Source organism: Lithobates pipiens, unplaced genomic scaffold (assembly GCF_037356315.1).
Source record: "Lithobates pipiens isolate NorthernLeopardFrog02 unplaced genomic scaffold, aLitPip1_a1.2 Scaffold_16, whole genome shotgun sequence".
NCBI classification, from domain to species: Eukaryota; Metazoa; Chordata; class Amphibia; order Anura; family Ranidae; genus Lithobates; species Lithobates pipiens.
The window spans coordinates 516,291,772-516,311,715 of record NW_027507748.1 but is presented as its reverse complement, the minus strand read 5'-3'; the positions used below and the strand labels follow the sequence as shown (position 1 = coordinate 516,311,715).

The following is a 19,944-nucleotide window of genomic DNA, read 5'->3' as shown; positions in this document are numbered from 1 at the left end:
CTCATGGATTGGCGACAAACTTTTACCCTTTAAAATCTCCATAAGCGACATTTAAAAAATTCTACAGGTTGCATGTTTTGAGTTACAAAGGAGATGGCTAGAATTATTGCTCTCGCTCTACCGATCGTGGCGATACCTCACATGTGTGGTTTGAACACCGCATTACTATGCGGGCGCTACTCACGTATGCGTTCGCTTCTGCACGCAAGCTTGGCGGGACATGGCTTATTTAAAAAAAAAAAAAAATCTTATTTTAACTTATTTTTTATTTTTTCACTGTTCTTTTAAAAAAAAAAAAATGTCACTTTTATTCCTATTACAAGGAATGTAAAAATCCCTTGTAATAGAAAAAAGCATGACAGGTCCTCTTAAATATGAGATCTGGGGTCAGAAAGACCTCAGATCTCATATTTACACTAAAATGCAATTAAAAAATTTAAAATTGCCGTTACGGACCTGGTACCTAACTTTTTTAGCTGGCTCCTAGATTCCAAGCAAATCTGTCAAGCCCTGGTTTATATGACATACTCCTATGGACTGTTAATGCTTCTATCGACCTAATTGTGTAGAATTCTAAATGCTCATTCAGGAAAAAGAGGAGCTACATGCACAATAGCTCCTGCCAGACACTAGGTGGCATACTTTTACAATGAGGGCATCTCTGCAGCCCAATCGGCATCTGATTCCAGCAGCTGCCCATGGCGAGAGTAGTTTGAATGACTCTGCTGGCTTCAAATGCAGGTATTAATTCCATAGTCTTGTGAGCATGTTTCACTGAATAATCAAACTAAAATTTCAGTAACATACCACAAGGTTTGCACTTTGTGCTGCCTTTATTTTCAACAGTCACAGTTTCAGTAACCTTCTCCACCATCTTTCATGTTCATTTGATTGTTAGCTTCTGAGTGTGTTCTAGTTAAAATATATTGGCAATGGAAGTCAACGCATGAATACCCACAACACAACGAAACAGAGAGGTACTCTCAAACACTATGGATCCTGTGCAAAATTTAACAATTTAACATGAGGATGTCCTAATAATCATATAAAATAGTCTGGATATAAAGTTGACTGTTATAAACAACTTAAAATATATACAATATCACCATTAACAATACCCATTTTTTTTATTATAGATTACAGATATACTTTGACAATACCAATGTGACAAAGTATTTGATCCAGATATCAAGCACAGTCTATAGGATGCCATATGTTTTATTATAGTTCTCGGTAGTTGGAGTTTCAAGGCAACTTGGAAAAGAAACTGTGTGAAAAAGATGCAATAGACCTTGGTTTGTGTTTTGCATCCTTCCCCAGTTTACCTTAAAATGATTGGGGATCAACAAAAGTACAGATTAGGTAAGGTGACAGCAAAAAAAAAAAAAAAAAAAAAAAAAAAAAAAAAAGACTTCAAAAAGCGTTTTGTGTCAACCTTCTTTGTTTCATCTTCAGAGAGGTCTCTGTCTGATCCTTTCCAAATGTATTCAACACCTTGTATAAAGTTTTAAAAGCTGTAGGTTTATGATGCAGAATATTGATCATTCACGCATTAAGGGTAAGTAATTAACCAAGTGTACAGCTGTGTATATTGAGCACTTTTTATATCAATATTGTATTTTTAATATTTTATTTCTTATTTATAAATCATTTAATCTTGGAAAAAAGCCTAGAAGGCATGACGCAGTCAAGCCTGGTCTGCTGGACTGTGTCAAAAGTTTAAGCATTGGGGTGTTTGGCTTAGTTCTATTAGGAAGCATCTAGGTGGCAAAGTCAATAAGCTATGGTAGATTTTCAGCATAATTGGCTGGTAGGAGTTCATTGTGAGTGTTCACCAAGCTATTGTATATTCAAAGAATTGAGAACATTCTCTATAACAGCCTTTTTCAACCAGGGTGCCCATGCACGCTGTGGTGCATTCACATTTCTTAAGGGGCTCCTTGGCAAAATGCCTAAAAATTGCATACAAGCAGCGTGTGGCTGAAGCTTGCCATTTAGCTACACAAAGCCATACGTTTTCACGGTGCACCCTTACAAACTTCCCGCCACCGGTATCCTAACAACCGATAACATCATTGGTTAATAAAGAGGACATCGGGTGCCTGAACAGCATCCTTATTTGCCCTTCCCTGCCCCTTTCCATCAGCACTGGGCTCACATTAGCAAGGGAGAGAAACCGAGAAGAGAAATATTAGAATACTAGTCAGTACAAGTATGCAAAGGTGTATTTGCTCTGGAAGAATAACTCACATCTAGCGTTGGGTCTCCTACATGTGGGGCTGTTGCTGCATTATGTTTTAGTTTCGTTTTTTACATTTTTAAATGAGGTAGCTTCAGATTGTGCATAATGTTAAAAGGGTGCTTTGAATGAAAAAAGGTTGACAAACACTGCTCTACAAGATTAGTTGGGAATTGCTTCATCCATTTACTCATTCTATAGGTTTTTTTCACATAATATGCAAGTGGTATTTTGAAAATGTCCAGAATATTGCTTGTTTATCTGGATTGGTTTCCATCGGTATTTAATCTATTGGATTAGACAAATCAGTGGGAGAAAGCATTTTTAATAATGTTTAATACATTGGATCGAGCCGGAAAGAATGCAAAGAGCCCTTTTTTAATAAGTAGATATTTCACCATTTCGTCAAAGATCAGTGGTTTGTTTGTGGAGGTGTTAAGGGATTTAATACAGTTTATTCCTTTTGTTAACCAGTCGTTGTACAACTTGGCTCTAGTGGCCTTATTTTGTTTTTTTATAAAGAGCAGCATATTGATCTAGATACAGATTTTGTTTTTAATATTTTAAATCAATCTCAAATGAACTACTAGTTTCACCTATTCTAAATTCAATTCTAATTCTCTGAACATTGTTCTCTTACACTGCTAGAACTTTCAAATCAAACTTGTCTGATATCTAATCCCATCTAAGCAATGCCAGTTGGCATCTTTTCATGGGATGTAATGCTTTTTAGCACTAAGTCTATTGCTTGTGTATGTGATAGAAAGCATAGCTTACATCCAACAATCCATTTAGTAATAAATAAGCAATAATAAAGATGGCTAAACATTGTTTCACAAGAAAATCACCCGGGTCCTCATATAACCCAATTCATTTTAATTATACTACTTTCAAATTACATTGAGAGATATTACATTTTGGCTACTCAAGCCTTTTCCAGCTGTTAAAAAGAAAGAACACAATCATTACAGTGTAAATCAGAAGAGTACAAAATGCAGCTTGTTCCATTCATTTTATGTATTGAAATCAACTAAACTCAATACAGCAGCAGTGCAAAATGCTTATTTATCAGGAAACTGACAGTTCCTGTGGGTATAAGGCTTCGACTACAGTAGCAGACTTAAGAACTCCATCTTTTTCCTCCACAAAACAGAAGCATTGTGCATGTAAACTAATCACAACCCTAGTGCCAGTTTGTGTGTAACTTTCCTCCTTTAGCTGTATACAGCAGATTTCTGTGTCTGTGATGTCACTCCTCCTGGCTGAATTCCAGAGTTCTGACTTCCTGTTTCCTTCCTTTTCCAGTCATCTCCCATCAGCCTTAGAGCTTCTGTAGCTTCATGGCTGGCTATGGGAGCCGCTTGTACCAGTTCTGGGAGTTGAGGTGGGCGAGTCCCAGGGTTACTGTGGGCATTTCTGAGCAATCATGTGGGTAGTGAAAGGTGTAAATGTGTCATACCTCCTCCTGTGTCATTTGTGTCTTGCAGCATGCCAAAGAATAATGGCTTACTGTAAGATTACAGAGGAAGGGCTATTGGAGGTTATTAGGAAGTTGTTTCCTTCTTATGTAAATTAATCACTTTGCAGAGAGCAGGGCTCTGGGAGGGCAGGATCTGAGGGGTGGCACTCACGCAGTTCACACTGGTCTGCATATTTAACTGGGAAGGATAGAATTCTGATTGTAATCAATTCCATCCTGTCCAGCAGCAGCACAGATAACTTTCATAAGCTGTGTATGAAGGGGTTTTCTTATGGAATAATGCTGTGATCTGCGAGGCGGGACTTGTGAGATTTGGACTCCTCCTGTGGGTGTGACTGGGTGGGATTGAATGTTAATTAGAATGTATTGAGTCCCACCCACCATCAGAGCTGTGAAGAAAGTTGCATCATTTGCAGAGTCTGAAAGATTACAGAGGTGAGTGTTAAAGACTATACCTGCTGCAGAAAGTTGCAAGGGACAGAGTCTATCAGCAGAATGTGCTGCACTAATTTTATCTCTTAACCACTTCCGGACCAACGAATGCCAACATACGTCCTAATTTTGCAAGGGGATATCGTCGTTATGGCAGCAGCTAGCTGCCATAACCCCGGTATCCCCGTGTGCGGCCGGCGTTCCCATTTGTAATACCACAGATTTGTATGCAAGGAGTGATTTTCTCCAGATCTTATAGTGGAGTTCCACCCTAAAGTGGAACTTCCGCTCATCTGAACCCTCCCCACCTCCGGTGCCACAGTTGGCACCTTTCAGGGGGGAGGGGGTGCAGATACCTGTCCAAAACAGGTATTTGCACCCACTTCCAGGCACAGACTCCCACGGGAGTCTATGCTTCTTCCTGTCCCACCATGCTGTCTCCTGGGACACACACGGGTCCCAGAGACAGCGTGGACCATTCCCATTGCGCTGCGAGACTTGCGCATGCACAGTAGGGAACCGGGAAGTGAAGCCGTAATGCTTCACTTCCCGATTCCCTCACCGAGAATGGCGGCGGCAGCAGCCGAGAGCTGAGCGATCGGCCTCAGCTGCCAACATTGCTGGACCCTGGGACAGGCGAGTGTTCATTTATGGAGCTACTGGCTTCTAATAATTTTTTTTGGGTCGAATTCCCTCTTTATAGTGATTGTAAAGTTACTTTTTTTATTTTTTTTATAAATAACCATGTCATTCTTCTCTGTGTGATGCCGGCATGCTATGCTCCTCCTTTTCTCCATGTGCCACCATAGGAAGAGGTAACATGATGCTAGCACTCAGTGCTTGCTGTCTACAAAAATCCAGCAGAGGAAGACAGAAAACCGAATCAGGTCTGGCACGGGCCTCTGGGGGGCGGGGAGCTGTGACACAGGCAGGAACTTATACAACTCATATACTGCCCACTAAAACACTTCTTTAGCATTGTTGGTTATACCCACTACTTTCTCATTCTGGAACAGGCACATTTTTGCTAGTTTTATTAAAACAAATAAACTGAAAGATTTGAGTTTGTGTTACTTCATGTTGAGGGCATGGCTTGGATGAATTGAGCCCAGGCTACTTTTACCCGGATAACCACTCGGACCACGTGAGGTGTGCGGCAGCCAGGTTATCTCTTCCTACTTAAATAAACTCAACATGGAAAACAAAAAAATAAGAAACGTAGTCAAGTCAATAAATAAATATATATATATAGCTTACCATCATTTTTTCAAACAGAGCCAGAACTTCTTTATCAGACAGCTGCTTAGGAGGAAAGTCTTCCTGCTCAGATGATGTAGACCATTCACCAGGAGTGTTGCAGTTCTTTATGTAGTTTAAATTAGGCCGGTCTTTTCTACTTCCAGGAATACGAATGCTGGCAAATCTGTCCAACTAGAAATAAATTAGGACTGGATAAATTTTTTATAAATAAAAGTCAAACCATATTTGCAGTATAAGAAATGAATCTTTAACACAATGTGTGAGATAAGAAACGTATCTTTGAAGGTTCAGCTCTCAAAAAGTTTAAAACTTAATGCAAACCATCTTTTAGGTTTTCATTTTGGATAGAGTAACATTTGTGCTGAGTTTTTATTGCCGTCTGTGACAGGTTTTGCCTTGCTTCCTATCCCTGAAAAACCTCTACAGGATATAAAAAGTGCTTATTACCTGGACAGGAAAGCATGGGCAGCAAAATTGAAGCCTCTCTCACTCTACTATAATGTGTTTTTGTTCCCACAAAAGAGATTTCACATCACTTCCAGTCCCAACAATAAGTGAAGTTATATTTTTTCAAAAGGAAGATAAGACATCAACAAGGCCTTATCCCTTCACCATACGACGAAGAACAAAATAATGTTTTTTGGGGGGTTTTTGTACTGGCTGTAAAATCCCTTTCTCTCATGTTCATTAATGAAACATAACTGTACAATGTGAAAACTGTTATGCCACCAGAGGGGAAAAAAAAAAAAAAAAAAGCAAAAACAGACAGACAACCACGGACATAGGGAAACTCAAATGAGGGGAAAAGCCAAGAATATCAGATCCATAAGGATTTTATATGGAGTACAAAAAAAGTCCCACTTTCTCCATTGCTTATTGAAGGACACAGCACAATTGGCCAAAGAGGCATAGTCAGTCTTATTAGGTCATAAAATGGCTAAATCCCCAATGGGATATCCTCCATAGAATATTGCTGGGTCGAAGAGAAAAAACCTCTTTAATTAAATCAATCATACAATACCAGATACAATAGTAACTTTACCCATAGCAACTTGATAAAAAAAAAAAATGTTCTGTAGTAAGATATTTCACAATAATGATTATGCTACCAAAATTACTGTGTACTGTAAAATTGCCATCAGCATAGTTTTGGTTTCTTGTTGCTGAAAGCTGCCATTTTGCTGAAGCCCAGAGCCCCTGAAGAGCAGTACATTTTTGGGCTGTCAGCAGATCGGCCTCTAAAAATTCTGCACAGTGCCGAAAAATAGAGAGGAACTGAGCAGAAGCAATGGGAGATGAGGTATACCTGAACTCTTTGATATTTTCCACATTTTGTCATGTTACAACTAAAAACTTAAAATGTATTTTATTGGGATTTTATGTGATAGACCAACACAAAGTGGAACATAACTGTGAAGTGGAAGGAAAATGATAAATGATTTTCAATTTTTTTTTACAAATTAATGTGAAAAGTGTGGGGTGCATTTGTAGTAAGCACCCTGTATTGTGATACCCCTAACTAAAAATCTAGTGGAACCAATTGCCTTCAGAATCACCTAATTAGTAAATAGAGTCCACCTGTGTGTAATTTAATCTCATTATAAATACAGCTGTTCTGTGAAGCACTCGATTTTTTTAGCGAACCGTAGTGAACAAAGAGCATCATAAAGGCCAAGAAACACACCAGAAAGGTCAGGGGAAAAGTTGTGGAGAAGTTTAAAGCAGAGTTAGGTTATAAAAAAAACATCCCAAGCATTGAGCATCACACAGAGGACTGCTCAATCCATCAGCCAAAAATGGAAAGAGTAAGGCACAACTGAAAACCTACCAAGACATGGCCATCCACCTAAACTGACAGGCCGGGCAAGGAGAGACTAAATCAGAAAAGCAGCCAAGAGGCCCATGGTAACCCTGGAGGAGCTGCAGAGAACCACAACGCAGGTGGGAGAATCTGTCCACAGGACAACTATTAGTCATACACTCCACAAATCTTGCTTTTTTGGAAGAGTGGCAAGAAGAAGAAAGCCATTATTGAAAGAAAGCCATAAGAAGTCCCGTTTGCAGTTTGCGCAATGCCATGTGGGGAGCACAGCAAACGTGGAAGAAGGTGCTCAGATGAGCCCAAAAGCAAAATTCTGTGTGGCAGAAAACTAACAGTGCACCTCACACTGAACACATCATCCCCACCGTGAAACATGGTGGTGGCAGCATCATGTTGTGGGGTTACTTTTCTTCAGCAAGAACAAGGAGGTTGGTCAAAGTTGATGCGAAGATGGATGGAGCCAACTACAGGGCAATCTTGGAAGAAAACCTGTTAGAGTCTGCAATCACTTGAGATTGGGGCAGAGGTTCACCTTCCAGCAAGACAACGACCATAAATATACAGCTAGAGTTACAATGGAATGGTTTAGATTAAAGCATATTCAGGCGTTAGAATAGCCCAGTCAAAGTCCAGACCTAAATCCAATTGAGAATCTGTGGCAAGACTTGAAAATTGCTGTTCAGACGCTCTCCATCCAATCTGAAAGAGCTCGAGCTATTTTGCAAAGAAGGATGAGCAAAACTGTCACTCTAGATGTGACAAGCTGGTAGAGACATTTCCAAAAAGACTTGCAACTGTAATTACAGCGAAAGGTGGTTCCACAAAGTATTGATTAACTTCACACATTTATAATTTTCCTTACACTTCACAATTATGTGCCACTTTGTGTTGGTCTATCACATAAAATGCAAATAAAAAACATTTGTGTTTCTGGTCGCAACATGACAAAATGTGGAAATTTTTTTAGGGGTAGGAATACTTTTTCAAAGCACTGTAAAACAGATTTTTTTTAATCAAATTGGAATAAAATGCCTTTGGAGTAAAAATCTATCTAAATGTTTCTATTATGATACACTAACAGTTTTATTCTGCATGAAATGGAGCTTGGTTATGTAGCATGAGGCTGTATATTCTGCAATATTTACATTTTTGGTAAGCTCATTCAATGAATCCAAGCTCTGCAAGCTGAGATAACATGCACTGCATTGATGTATTCACACAATTTCACAGTAACCATGAGATAAAACAAAGTTCAGGAATATTCCTTTATCCCATTGTTTTGCAAATCTATGTACACTACAAACTTTATGATTGAATCAGTTCTGATATTGCTGTTTTACTAACCTGACAGCTTATTATTCTAAATAGGAAACCTTAATTTTGCAAATATTAAAGATTTCAAACTACCCGCAAGAATAAGTCTTTACATTTAACCACTTGCTTACTGGGCACTTAAACACACTTCCTGCCCAGACCAATTTTCAGCTTTCGGTGCTCTCACAATTTGAATGACAATTACTCAGTCATGCAACACCGTACCCAAATGAATTTTTTGTCCTTTTTTTCCCACAAATAGAGCTTTCTTTTGGTGGTATTTGATCACTTCTGGGGTTTTTATTTTTTGCGCTATAAATGAAAAAAGACCGAAAATTTTGAAAAAAAAACGCATATTTCTTTGTTTCTGTGACAGAATTATGCAAATTTTTAATTTTTCTTCATAAATTTTGGCCACAATTTATACGGCTACATATCTTTGGTAAAAATAACCCAAATTAGTGGATATTATTTGGTCTTTGTGAAAGTTAAAGAGTCTACAAGCTGTGGTGCGAATCGCACAAAATTGATCACATCTGATGTACTGGTGGCCTATCTCATTTCTTGTGACCCGAACAAGTCAGGAAAGTACAAATACCCCCCAAATGACCCCTTTTTGGAAAGTAGACATTCCAAGGTATTTAGTAAGAGGCATAGTGAGCTTTTTTTGATGTTGTCATTTTTTTCCCACAATTCTTTGCAAAATTAAGATTTTTCATTTTTTTTCTCCACAAAATTGTCATTGTAATAGTTTTTTTCTCTCACGTGGCATGTGTATACCACAAATGACACCCCCCAAAAAAATTCTGCTACTCATGAGTATTACAATACCACGTGTGGGACTTTTTCACAGCCTGGCCACATAGAGAGGCCCAACATGCAGGTAGCGCCATGTGTTCAAGGAACATAAATTACACATCTAACTTGTTGACTATTTATTACACTTTTGAAGCACCAGGACAATGACACGTGACACTGATGACAGATGGCACTGATACGTGGCAATGATGACACTTATACGTGGCACTGATAGATGGATGGCACTAATATGTGGCACTGATGACAGATGGCACTAATACATGGCACCGATGACGCGTGACACTGATGACAGATGGCACGTGACACTGACAGGTGGCACTGATGACAAATGGCACTAAGTGGCACTGATGACACGTGGCACTGGGGACAAATGGCACTGGGGGCAGGTAGCACTGGGGGCAGGTAGCACTGGGGGGGATGGCACTGCTGGGGGAGGATGGCACTGCTGGGGGAGGATGGCACTGCTGGGGGAGGATGGCACTTTTTTTTTTACTCGAGGGAGAACGGCTGCCGCTGCAGCCGTTCGTCTCTCCCCTCTCACACTGTGTGAGGAGGGAGAGCGGCGCTGAGAGATGATCTCATATGTTTACATATGAGATTATCTCCCATTGGACACGCCGATCACGCTGTAAACGGCCGCTGTGATTGGCCGTTTACAGCGATCTGCGTTTGCCTGTCCCTGGGGGACACGGCGAACACAGAACTAACGCGATGCGCTCCCGCGGCGGCGCGCATTGCGGAAGTAAACATCAGGACGTCCAGGGACGGCCACCCGGACGAACGCGCCTGCTCTACGGCCGTCACTCGACTATAGGGCGGGCGCGAGGTGGTTAAAGAGCACCTTTCATTTCAGATCCATCATGGCAGCGCCTTTTAGCGGGTATCCACTTAGCTGCTGCCACCACGTCCCTCACCTTGTTATGTCACTGCCGCATCACCAGCCATCCCATTAAAGTGAATGGGACTGTTGGTGAGTCAACTGTGGGTCAGAGGAGCCGCTGCAGGACAGAGGTGACAATTGTTCTTTAAAAATGATGATTTAATTTGACTTGCTGGATTTTAAACAGTATAGGCACTTATTAACATTTTACAAAGTTATACCTGCAAAAGGAGCCAGCCTGAAGTGATCTAGCAGGCCTTAACTTTCTGACTAAAGTTCCATTTGGAGTTATGTCTGCAGACTGCGACTCCTCATGTACCAATACGGAGAAAACTATTAGTAGCACCAAGTGGGAGGTATCCTGAACCTTTTGCGGGGGAGACAGCTGAATCTCTGTACAAGTTGCAGGGGAAGCAACCGGTGTCTCAGCACTTACAAGAAGTATGAAGCCCAAACACGAATTCATCGCAACCAACACAAAGCATGCACAACAGTTTAAAAATGCCTCAGCCCTCAGCAGGCACATGACGAAGTTAAACTTCTGCTTTGAAGCTCAAATGGATTGCCTGTAACACAATTACAATTGCCCCACGAGGGGCAATAAGAACATAAAAGACAGCTTTTTTTCTCTCTGGCATATATACCCCTAAAGAGGTCTTCAGGAACAGGTTTCTATAGCTGCAACAAACAATTATTTTCATAATTGATTAGTTGGCCAATTATTGTTTGGTGTATAATGTAGTTATTCTGTAAAGTTTAAAAAAACACAATTTATTCTTGAATATCTATATGCAGTGGTAAAGATAAAATAACCAGCTATATGGCTAGGGAACAAATATATACAGTGTTATGCCGCGTACACACGATCGGAATTCTCGTCAGAAAAAGCTCTGATGGTTTTCCAAACGGAATTCGGCTCAAGCTGTCTTGCCTACACACGGTCACATCAAATTCCAATCGTTTATAATGCGGTGACGTACAACATGTACGACGGGACTAGAAAAAGTTCAATAGCCAGTAGCCAATAGCTTCTGTCTCGTAGTTGAATCTGAGCACGCGTGAATATTTTGCATGTCGGAATTGCATACACACGATCAGAATTACAGATCAGGAAAGTTGAGAACATGCTATCAATTTTTGGCTGGCGGGAATTCGGACAGCTAAATTCCGATGGAGCATACACACGGTCGCATTTTCGGATGAAAAGCTCTCATCTGTATTTTTCTGGCCTGAATTCCGATCGTGTGTACGCGGCATTAGAGTTTGAATCTAGTACTTATCAGACTCAGAACAACATTTTTTATTTAGAAAAAAAATAAATAAATGTCAAAAGACCTAAAACACCATTTTGCACAGACAGGACTGTAATATATACACAGACAGACAGGACTGCAATACATGAGAGTGTACTGTGCTTTATGTGTGCTGCACTGTGTATACTGACATGTATGAATGGTGTATTGAGCTGTATGTGTGCTGCACTGTATTTTCCGAAATGTTAACAAGCCGATAATCAGGATTATCTATAGATACTGTTAAAATCTCCTAAGCGTGCAGCGTTTAGGTGACATTTACAGTAGATGCAGGTGTGACATCACCGGCACATGCGCTCTGAAGGAACGGCCACCCGGGCTGTTCCTTCAGAGTCCTGTGCCGTAAACGGCGGCCCTTACACGCATGCCTGGGAGTGACGTCATCACATCGCAGCTCTGGTCACTCACAAATCCAGAGTCTGCAAACCCAGAAGGAAGACCAGGTGAAGATGGGAGCACCTTCAGTTGTGACAGCGTGCCGCTGGAAGGCTTCTTTTTCAGGTAAGTTTCACATAATGTGACAATATGAGATGCATACTAGCACATTATGACATTACCTTTCAGGTTAAAAGAAAAAAAAAACGCCCAGCGGTTTACTATTGCTGTAAGAAACAATTTCACACACAACGTGGTGCTTGGTCCTCTTCCCACTCTCATATCTGAACCTTTATTATCCCTTCCAACGTTAGGTATACACTTTGTAGCATACAGTAAGATTACTCTCTGCATATATAATGCTAGCGCCAATGCTTGGTATTATTGAGAATATTTACAATACACACCTATGTGTCTACTTTCGGGTTTGTTCTCTCCCCCCCCAGTCTGTATCTGGTATATAAACAAATAAAACATTTGTAAAGAGAAAAGCAGACATGATGGTGTGCAAAAAAAGGAGTTCAAGGCTGGAGGACAACAGTAACCTTAAGAAACACAAGCAACGTTCCTTGCAGTAGAGTCGCTAGCTCAGAATTCCTCACAGCCAATGAAAGGACCACAAGAAAGACTACTTTCTCAATATCAGAAGAGAATTCACATCCTCCGCTTCTCCTAAGGAGATGCTGACTTTGATAACACTGCCCTGCCACTTGAACATTATTCACAACCCTAATGTATTTGAGTAATGTTGCCCCCATCCCCCTCCTTCTCAGGACCATACATTTTATTTGTTGTTTTTTTTTTGGGGGGGGGGGGGGGTTTAACAGCAAAGAACTCTCTGCACTGAATTGGGAAAATGCAGTGATACGATCGTGAGGGGAATCAGTTGACTCGCTATCATCTCTCCCGGCTCCACCCAGGTCCGCATCGCCTTCGTTCTATGATGTGTGGTAGGCGGACAGCTCAGGGTGGGTGAGCTCAGAGGCCGAGCAGAGGGGAGAACAACACAGCCAGGGAGAGGAGTCAATACCAGGAAGGATGAATGGGGCCGCCGCTCCCCTTACCGACTAGAGGACAGAGAAGACAACAGGAGGGGAGAGCTCCACACAGCTAGGTTCAGACACCATGGAACTGAACGAGCAGAATGGAAAACTATCTGCTGAAGTTGAGCCATTCATCCCTCAGAAGAAAGAAACTGAAGCCCTTGCAATTCCAATGTCTCTATCAGGCAGTAGTGGAAGCGTCGGTGGACTTGAACCCAAACCTATTCCAATCTATCTTTTAACCCGTTACCCATTTGTTCAAGAGAACCAGTCGAATAGGCAAATTGCATTGTATATTAATGATATAAGATGACAACAGTCAAACTCAAACCCTCCTGGGCCTCATATCCTATTGTACCTGGTCAGCCACCTGTATCAACAGAATACATGTACTACCTGCTAATGCCTGCACCTTGTGCTCAAGTCATGGGATTTTACCATCCAATTCCTACTACTTACACCACACCTCTTAAGGCAACCAATGCCATTAATGCAATCTCTGTCTACTGCAAAGACGGGACAAACCAACAAACACTGATCACCGTTTTATCGAACCAGCGAAGCAGAAATACCTCCAGACCGCCCCTTATCCACAAACCTCTGCAGCAAGGGGTGCCACAGATTAAATGCAAGAGGCCTCCAATTAAGTGTGGCGGTACAAAATGAAACCCGTTCATCAGGCCCAGACAACAGGTCCAAAATTGTCCTCTTAGTGGATGCTTGTCAGCAAACAAATTTTCCAAATAAAATGGCCAGCAAATCACTGTCTGAAAGAATGGGTGCCGTACAAAAGGAAAACAAAAGCGAGACGTCGGTGGTCTTCTCATCCTGCAGAGTCCTCCACAGCAAGCAAGGTGCGAGTGAAGCCGATATTGACAATAACAGTGGATACTGCAGCCCAAAGCACTGCCAGGCAGCTGCTGTGTTCTAGGCATGCAGACTGTACTGCTTCAGCTATCAGTATTGCAGAACCAACAGTTTGCACAGCTAGAAGAAGTTCGGCCCAAGCTATTCAGAATAAAAGAAAAGAGAAAAGTCTGTTTTTCTGTAGAGGAGGAAAACAGGCTGAACTCAGAAATAATGCATAGTTGGGTATCGTATGAGAGGACAGAAGCATGTCATCATAAAGGAGACAGAATATTCAAAGGAAGCAATATAGCAGTATAGCTGGGACCAAAGCGCAATTAAACAGACCTGACCAGAGTCCTGAACAGCTGTACATTGAGGATGAAGATTAATTTCCAGAATTGAACAGCAGCAATGGGAGTTCTAGAAATGAGAGCACACAGCCAAAGATGAACACAAAAGTTTGGATGGTTTACCTGAAAATTCTCCAATTAAAATTGTTCAGACCCTGATCCAAAACGAAACCAAAACGTAACAAACCAAGCCAAGAGTCAGAAGAAGAAAGCACTTGCTGCTGCATTGGCCACTGCCCAGGAGTATTCAGAGATTAGCATAGAACAGAAAAAAACTCGAGGAAACCCTCTAAGGCATCTGAAAAGAAATGCAAGACTCCAGTACAACTAGACCTTGGAGATATGTTGGCCGAACTGGAGAGGCAGCAACAAGCAATGAAGGCTCGTTGGATAAACACCAGACCTTTATCCTACACTGTTGGCAGTACGGTCCCATTTCACACTGGAGAACACAAAAACAGGAACCTGTTTACAAAGGCCCAGACTTTCATGGGTTCTCCAAATCCTTTGGACTTCGCTGCTCTGGGGATCAAAAGAGGAAAAGAGAAAGAAGTTCCAAAATTAAAACATCCAACTGCAGTAAAAAAAAAAAAAAAAAGAGTATTCTAAAAGAGAGAGAAGAAAAGAAAGGACGTATAACGGTGGATCAAAGTGTTTTGAGTTCAGATCAACAAAAGGATATTCCTTTAAGCTTTACTGATGATCAGTCAGAAGAGCTGGCATCTCAAGAAGATGCAGGTCTCAGTGCACCAAGTTCTCTCTCACCAGCAAGTCACAACTCCCCCTACTGTATGACCCCTGTATCACAGGGCTCTCCAGCAAGTTCTGGGATTGGCAGCCCCATTGTTTCCTCAACCATCACCAAAATCCCAGAGGTTTAGAAAGTATTGCAATCAGGTACTAAGGAGATTGATGAATCAGCTTTCAAGAGAGAGTGTACCAAAAAGACCCAGTGAAAGCCAAGTCGAAGAGAAGATTAGTTATGGGTTTACAATAAGTAACCAAGCACATGAAATTAAATAAGATCAAGTGTGTTATTTCCCCAAACTGTGAGAAAATTCAGTCAAAATGTAGATTGGATGAGGCCCTCTATAATGTCATACCTATGGCCAGAGAGCAAGAAATTCCCTTTGTTTTTGCTCTGGGAAAGAAAGCACTGGGTCGGTGTGTGAACAAATTGGTATCTGTCTGTGTTGTTGGCATTTTCAGCTACTCTGGGGCAGAGAACCTATTTAATAACCTGGTGTCACCGACGGAAGAGACCAGAAAGGCGTACAAAGATATGGTGTCCTCAATGGAGCAGGAACAGGCTGAGGAGGCTTTAACCACTTTCAGACCGGACCATTTCGCTGGTAAATGACCAGAGGTCTTTTTACACTTTGGCACTGCGCTGCTTTAACTGGTAATTGCGCGGTCATGCAATGTTGTACCCAAACAAAATTTGCGTCCTTTTCTTCCCACAAATAGAGCTTTCTTTTGATGGTATTTGATTGCCTCTGCGATTTTTATTTTTTGCGATATAAACGTAAAAAGACCTCAAATTTTGAAAAAAAATGATATTTTCTACTTTTTGTTATTAGAAAAATCCAATAAACTCAATTTTAGTCATACATTTAGGCCAAAATGTATTCAGCCACATGTCTTTGGTAAAAAAAAAGTCAATAATTGTATATTTATTGGTTTGCGCAAAAGTTGTCACATCTACAAACTAAGGTACGTTTTCTGGAATTTACGCAGCTTTTAGTTTACGACTGCCTATCTCATTTCTTGAGGTGCTAAAATGGCAGGGCAGTACAAAACCCCCCCAAATGACCCCATTTTGGAAAGTAGACCCCCTAAGGAAATTGATAAGAGGCATGTTGAGCCCATTGAATATTTTATTTTTTTGCCTCAAGCGATTGAATAATGACAAAAAAAAATTTTTTTTTTTTTTTTACACAAAGTTGTCACTAAATGATATATTGCTCACACATGCTATGGGCGTATGTGAAATGACACCCCAAAATAAATTCTGCTGCTTCTCCTGAGTATGGGGATACCACATATGTGGGACTTTTTGGGAGCCTAGCCGCGTACGGGGCCCCGAAAACCAAGCACCGCTTTCAGGCTTTCTAAGGGCGTAAATTTTTGAGTTCACTTCTCACTACCTATTACAGTTTTGAAGGCCATAAAATGCCAAGATGGCACAAAACCCCCACAAATGACCCCATTTTAGAAAGTAGACACCCCAAGCTATTTGCTGAGAGGCATGTTGAGTTCATGGAATATTTTATATTTTGCCACAAGTTGCGGGAAAATTACAAACTTTTTTTTTTTTTTTTTTTTTTTTAACAAAGTTGTCACTAAATGATATATTGCTCATGCATGCCATGGGCATATGTGAAATGACACCCCAAAATAAATTCTGCTGCTTCTCCTGAGTACGAGGATACCACATATGTGGGACTTTTTGGGAGCCTAGCCGCGTACGGGGCCCCGAAAACCAAGCACCGCCTTCAGGCTTTCTAAGGGCGTTACAGTTTTGAAGGCCATAAAATGCCAAGATGGCACAAACCCCCCCCAAATGACCCCATTTTGGAAAGTAGACACCCCTAAATTTAGGGGTACACTAGTGAGACTAGGTAATAAATGGCGGGTGCCCTGAAACTATAAAAAAATAACTAACCAACCAGCGTCACCTGTAACAGTTATATGGTGATCACTGGTGAAAGGGTTAACTAGGGGGCAATTAGGGGGCTTTATGCGGTAGTATATGGGGGTCCCTGGCGCTATAAAAAGCTGCAGCGAACCTAAATACCTACCTGCCTAACTAGCGTCACCTGTGACACTAATACAGCGATCAGAAAAACGATCGCTTATTAGGCTGGGTTCACACTGGAGCGATGCGGGAACGCCACGAATGCGCGGCGGGTTCCCGCATCGCATGCCTCCCGGCGGCAGTTCACACTGCCCTATGCGAACTGCTGGGAGTGTCAGTGAAATGTTACTGACACCCCCAGATCAGTTCGCATATCGCAGTGCGATCTGCAAACTCGGATCGCATGGTGTGAACACCCATGCGATCCGATTCTGCTGCGGGCCAAAAAAAGGGTCCCGTGCGAATTTGCGGCGGGTGCGGCGGGTGTGGCGGGTGCGGCGGGTGCGGCGAATGGCTGAACTCGAATCGCACAGAGATCGGATGTGATTTGCACTGCAGTGCGGTGCGAATCACATTCGTTCTCATAAACCGCTGCAATGTGAACCCAGCCTTAGTGACACTGGCGACGGGGGGTGATCACGGGGTTAAACCTTTATTGGGGGGGTTAGGGGGGTACATTAGAACTAAAGGGGGCTAACTAACTGCCCTAACAGTTATTACAGTCACAAATGACACCAATGCAAAAAAAAAAAAAACAAAAAAAAAAAAAATGACATTGGTGTCACTGTGACTGGGGGGCAGGGGTAATTGGGGGGGTGATCGGGGGGTAAAGGGGGGGTGTGAGTGTGCCTGGCATGTTCTACTGTGTGTGTAGAGTGTTGGTGCAACTTACTGATCCGCTCTCCTCCGTGTCGGAACGAAAAATACCGACACGGAGGAGAGAATACATCACTTCCTCTCCTGTGTTTACATTACAGGAGAGGAAGTGATGTCACCGGGGATTTCTATTCGTCGGGAGCGATCGCGAGGGGGTGGCCATGAATGAATGGCCGTCCCCTCGTCCGGGATCGCTCCCGTACGAATACCGACCGCCGCAGGCACCGGGCGGGGGCCCGATCGGGCCCCCGACCCGCGGGAGGCAAGGGACGTACATGTATGTCCTTATGCCTGCCCGTGCCATTGTACCGACGTACATCGGCGTGCGGCGGTCGGCAACTGGTTAAAGAACGTTAAAAAAAAAAAAAAAAAGTTCCTCACCACATGGGTCGTTCTTGTAACCCCTTTGCAGCCAAGTGCAATTTCATTCTGCAACGTCATCTCTGAGCCAATACCAGAAGTTAACAAGAAGGATTACGAAAAAAATTGGAGCTGTAGAAACATCTGATGAACATGAAGCATCGAAAATGATGACTGCTCTGTGAGGACCATGGACTCAGAACAAACCATTAACATCCAATCTGATAATAAAGCCAGCATACATAAACAAATACCACTGACCACTCTTGGTGTTACTACCTCAGGCAGTAAGCCTGGCAAGTCGACTCCAGTAGAAAAAGATGAGGTGAAACCAAAGGACAACCTGGAATGGGCATCCCAGCAGAGTACTGAAACTGGATCATGGAATGGAAGCGGCAGAGACGTCCTCAGCACCTCCATGACAAGTACAACAAGCACTCTGGCACCAGAAATGCTGGAGGAAGATGCTGATGAGGAATAAAAAGAGTATCACCAGGAACTTATTTCAGTAAGCAGAATAGAGTCCAGGGTTTCAGAGACCCAAAGGACTATGGAGCCACTTCAACTCTGAATAACCCTGAAGAGGATAATATAGAGCAGAGCGAAGATGACAATGATGATGCAGAGCCCTCTGAATATGTAGACTCAGTTGTTAAATGCAAGGAACGGACAGTAAAAAATCTTCCTAGGAATGGATCACACCCACAAAGTGCTGGGAGGGCTTTATAAAAGAGAACTCTAATTCAAATTTTATGTAGGAAAAAATAAATGAAAACAATTAGTGAACACAACAACAAACTCAGGAATTGGTCTTTCTACAGAACTGCTGGGAGAATTGCATTCATTCTCATACTTGTTTCATCTCTTTATTTTGCACTGTTTAAATGTCTAATCTATATTTAATTCCATGTGAATAATGTTATTTGGTATTGTGTTGTTGCTTTTCTTTACTTCAGCACAGTAAGGATTGTTTTTGTCAGAACGTGCACTTTAGTGTGCATGTATACACGTACTTAGACAAGTTTTTTGCAGTTCAGTGTTGGTGTAAATTTAACAGGGATAAAATATGACCACAGAACTACATTTAAATTGCAAAATCGTTTGTCAAACCTACAAAATAGTTAATATAATTGAGTACATTATGTTCACCAGAATTCTGCTAGGCACCGCAAGGGCTGGTGTAGTGAATTGGCTTGTTTCATACACTCCATATACTAGTTAAAGTGGATACTTTGAGAAAAAGCTGAGAAATTCTCACCCCCCCCCCCCCCCGATATGCCCCCACTTCTCCTTTGTAATTGGAGTAAGCTCTAATAGGCACCAGAAGGCCATGTTGGTTTGGCAGTGCTCATAAATGTTATATATATATATATATATATAGTACTCTAACCTATCTTATCCTATTCTATCCTACTTATTATTAAAGCTAAGTGCCACTTTCACATTAAGGATTCTGCCTCGGGAACAGTAAAATCCTACCCTCAGCACACCCATTGGTCTTTTCCTTTGTATCCCACCCCCAGCACACTCAATAGCCTTTTTGGGGGGTTTTTATCTGATCACGAGCACACTCATTGGTCTTTCTTTGTATCCCACCACCAGCACTTTCTTTGGTCCAATTGTCTTTTCCTTTGTATCCTCACCTCGAGCCCACCCAATGGTATTTTCCTTTGTATCCCAATCCCCCGCACACCCATTGATTTTTTCCTTTGTATCCCAACCCCCAGCTCACCCATTGCCCTTTTCCGTTGTATCTCGCCACCCAGCGCACCCACTGGTTGTTTCCTTGTATTTCACCCCTGAGCACATGCATCTCTCACTTTCCAGCATCCTTGACACCAATGAAATGGCCCCTCCAGTACACAGAGCTGTATTTCCTATATATAATCCTATT

The 19,944-nt window shown here is 41.8% G+C and overlaps 1 protein-coding gene and 1 pseudogene across 2 annotated transcripts in view; one reads left to right on the top strand and one right to left on the bottom strand.

Annotated features, from left to right (window-relative positions):
• Positions 1-19,944, bottom strand: part of DIAPH3 (diaphanous related formin 3) — a 1,016,686-nt gene that overhangs the window by 904,026 nt on the left and 92,716 nt on the right. For both annotated transcript variants that reach the window (XM_077483143.1, XM_077483144.1), the window contains one exon: positions 5,409-5,582. In XM_077483143.1, coding sequence (XP_077339269.1) covers positions 5,409-5,582 — 174 coding nt within the window. The remainder of the gene's footprint in view (positions 1-5,408; positions 5,583-19,944) is intronic.
• Positions 13,060-18,779, top strand: LOC143984437 (selenocysteine insertion sequence-binding protein 2-like; annotated as a pseudogene).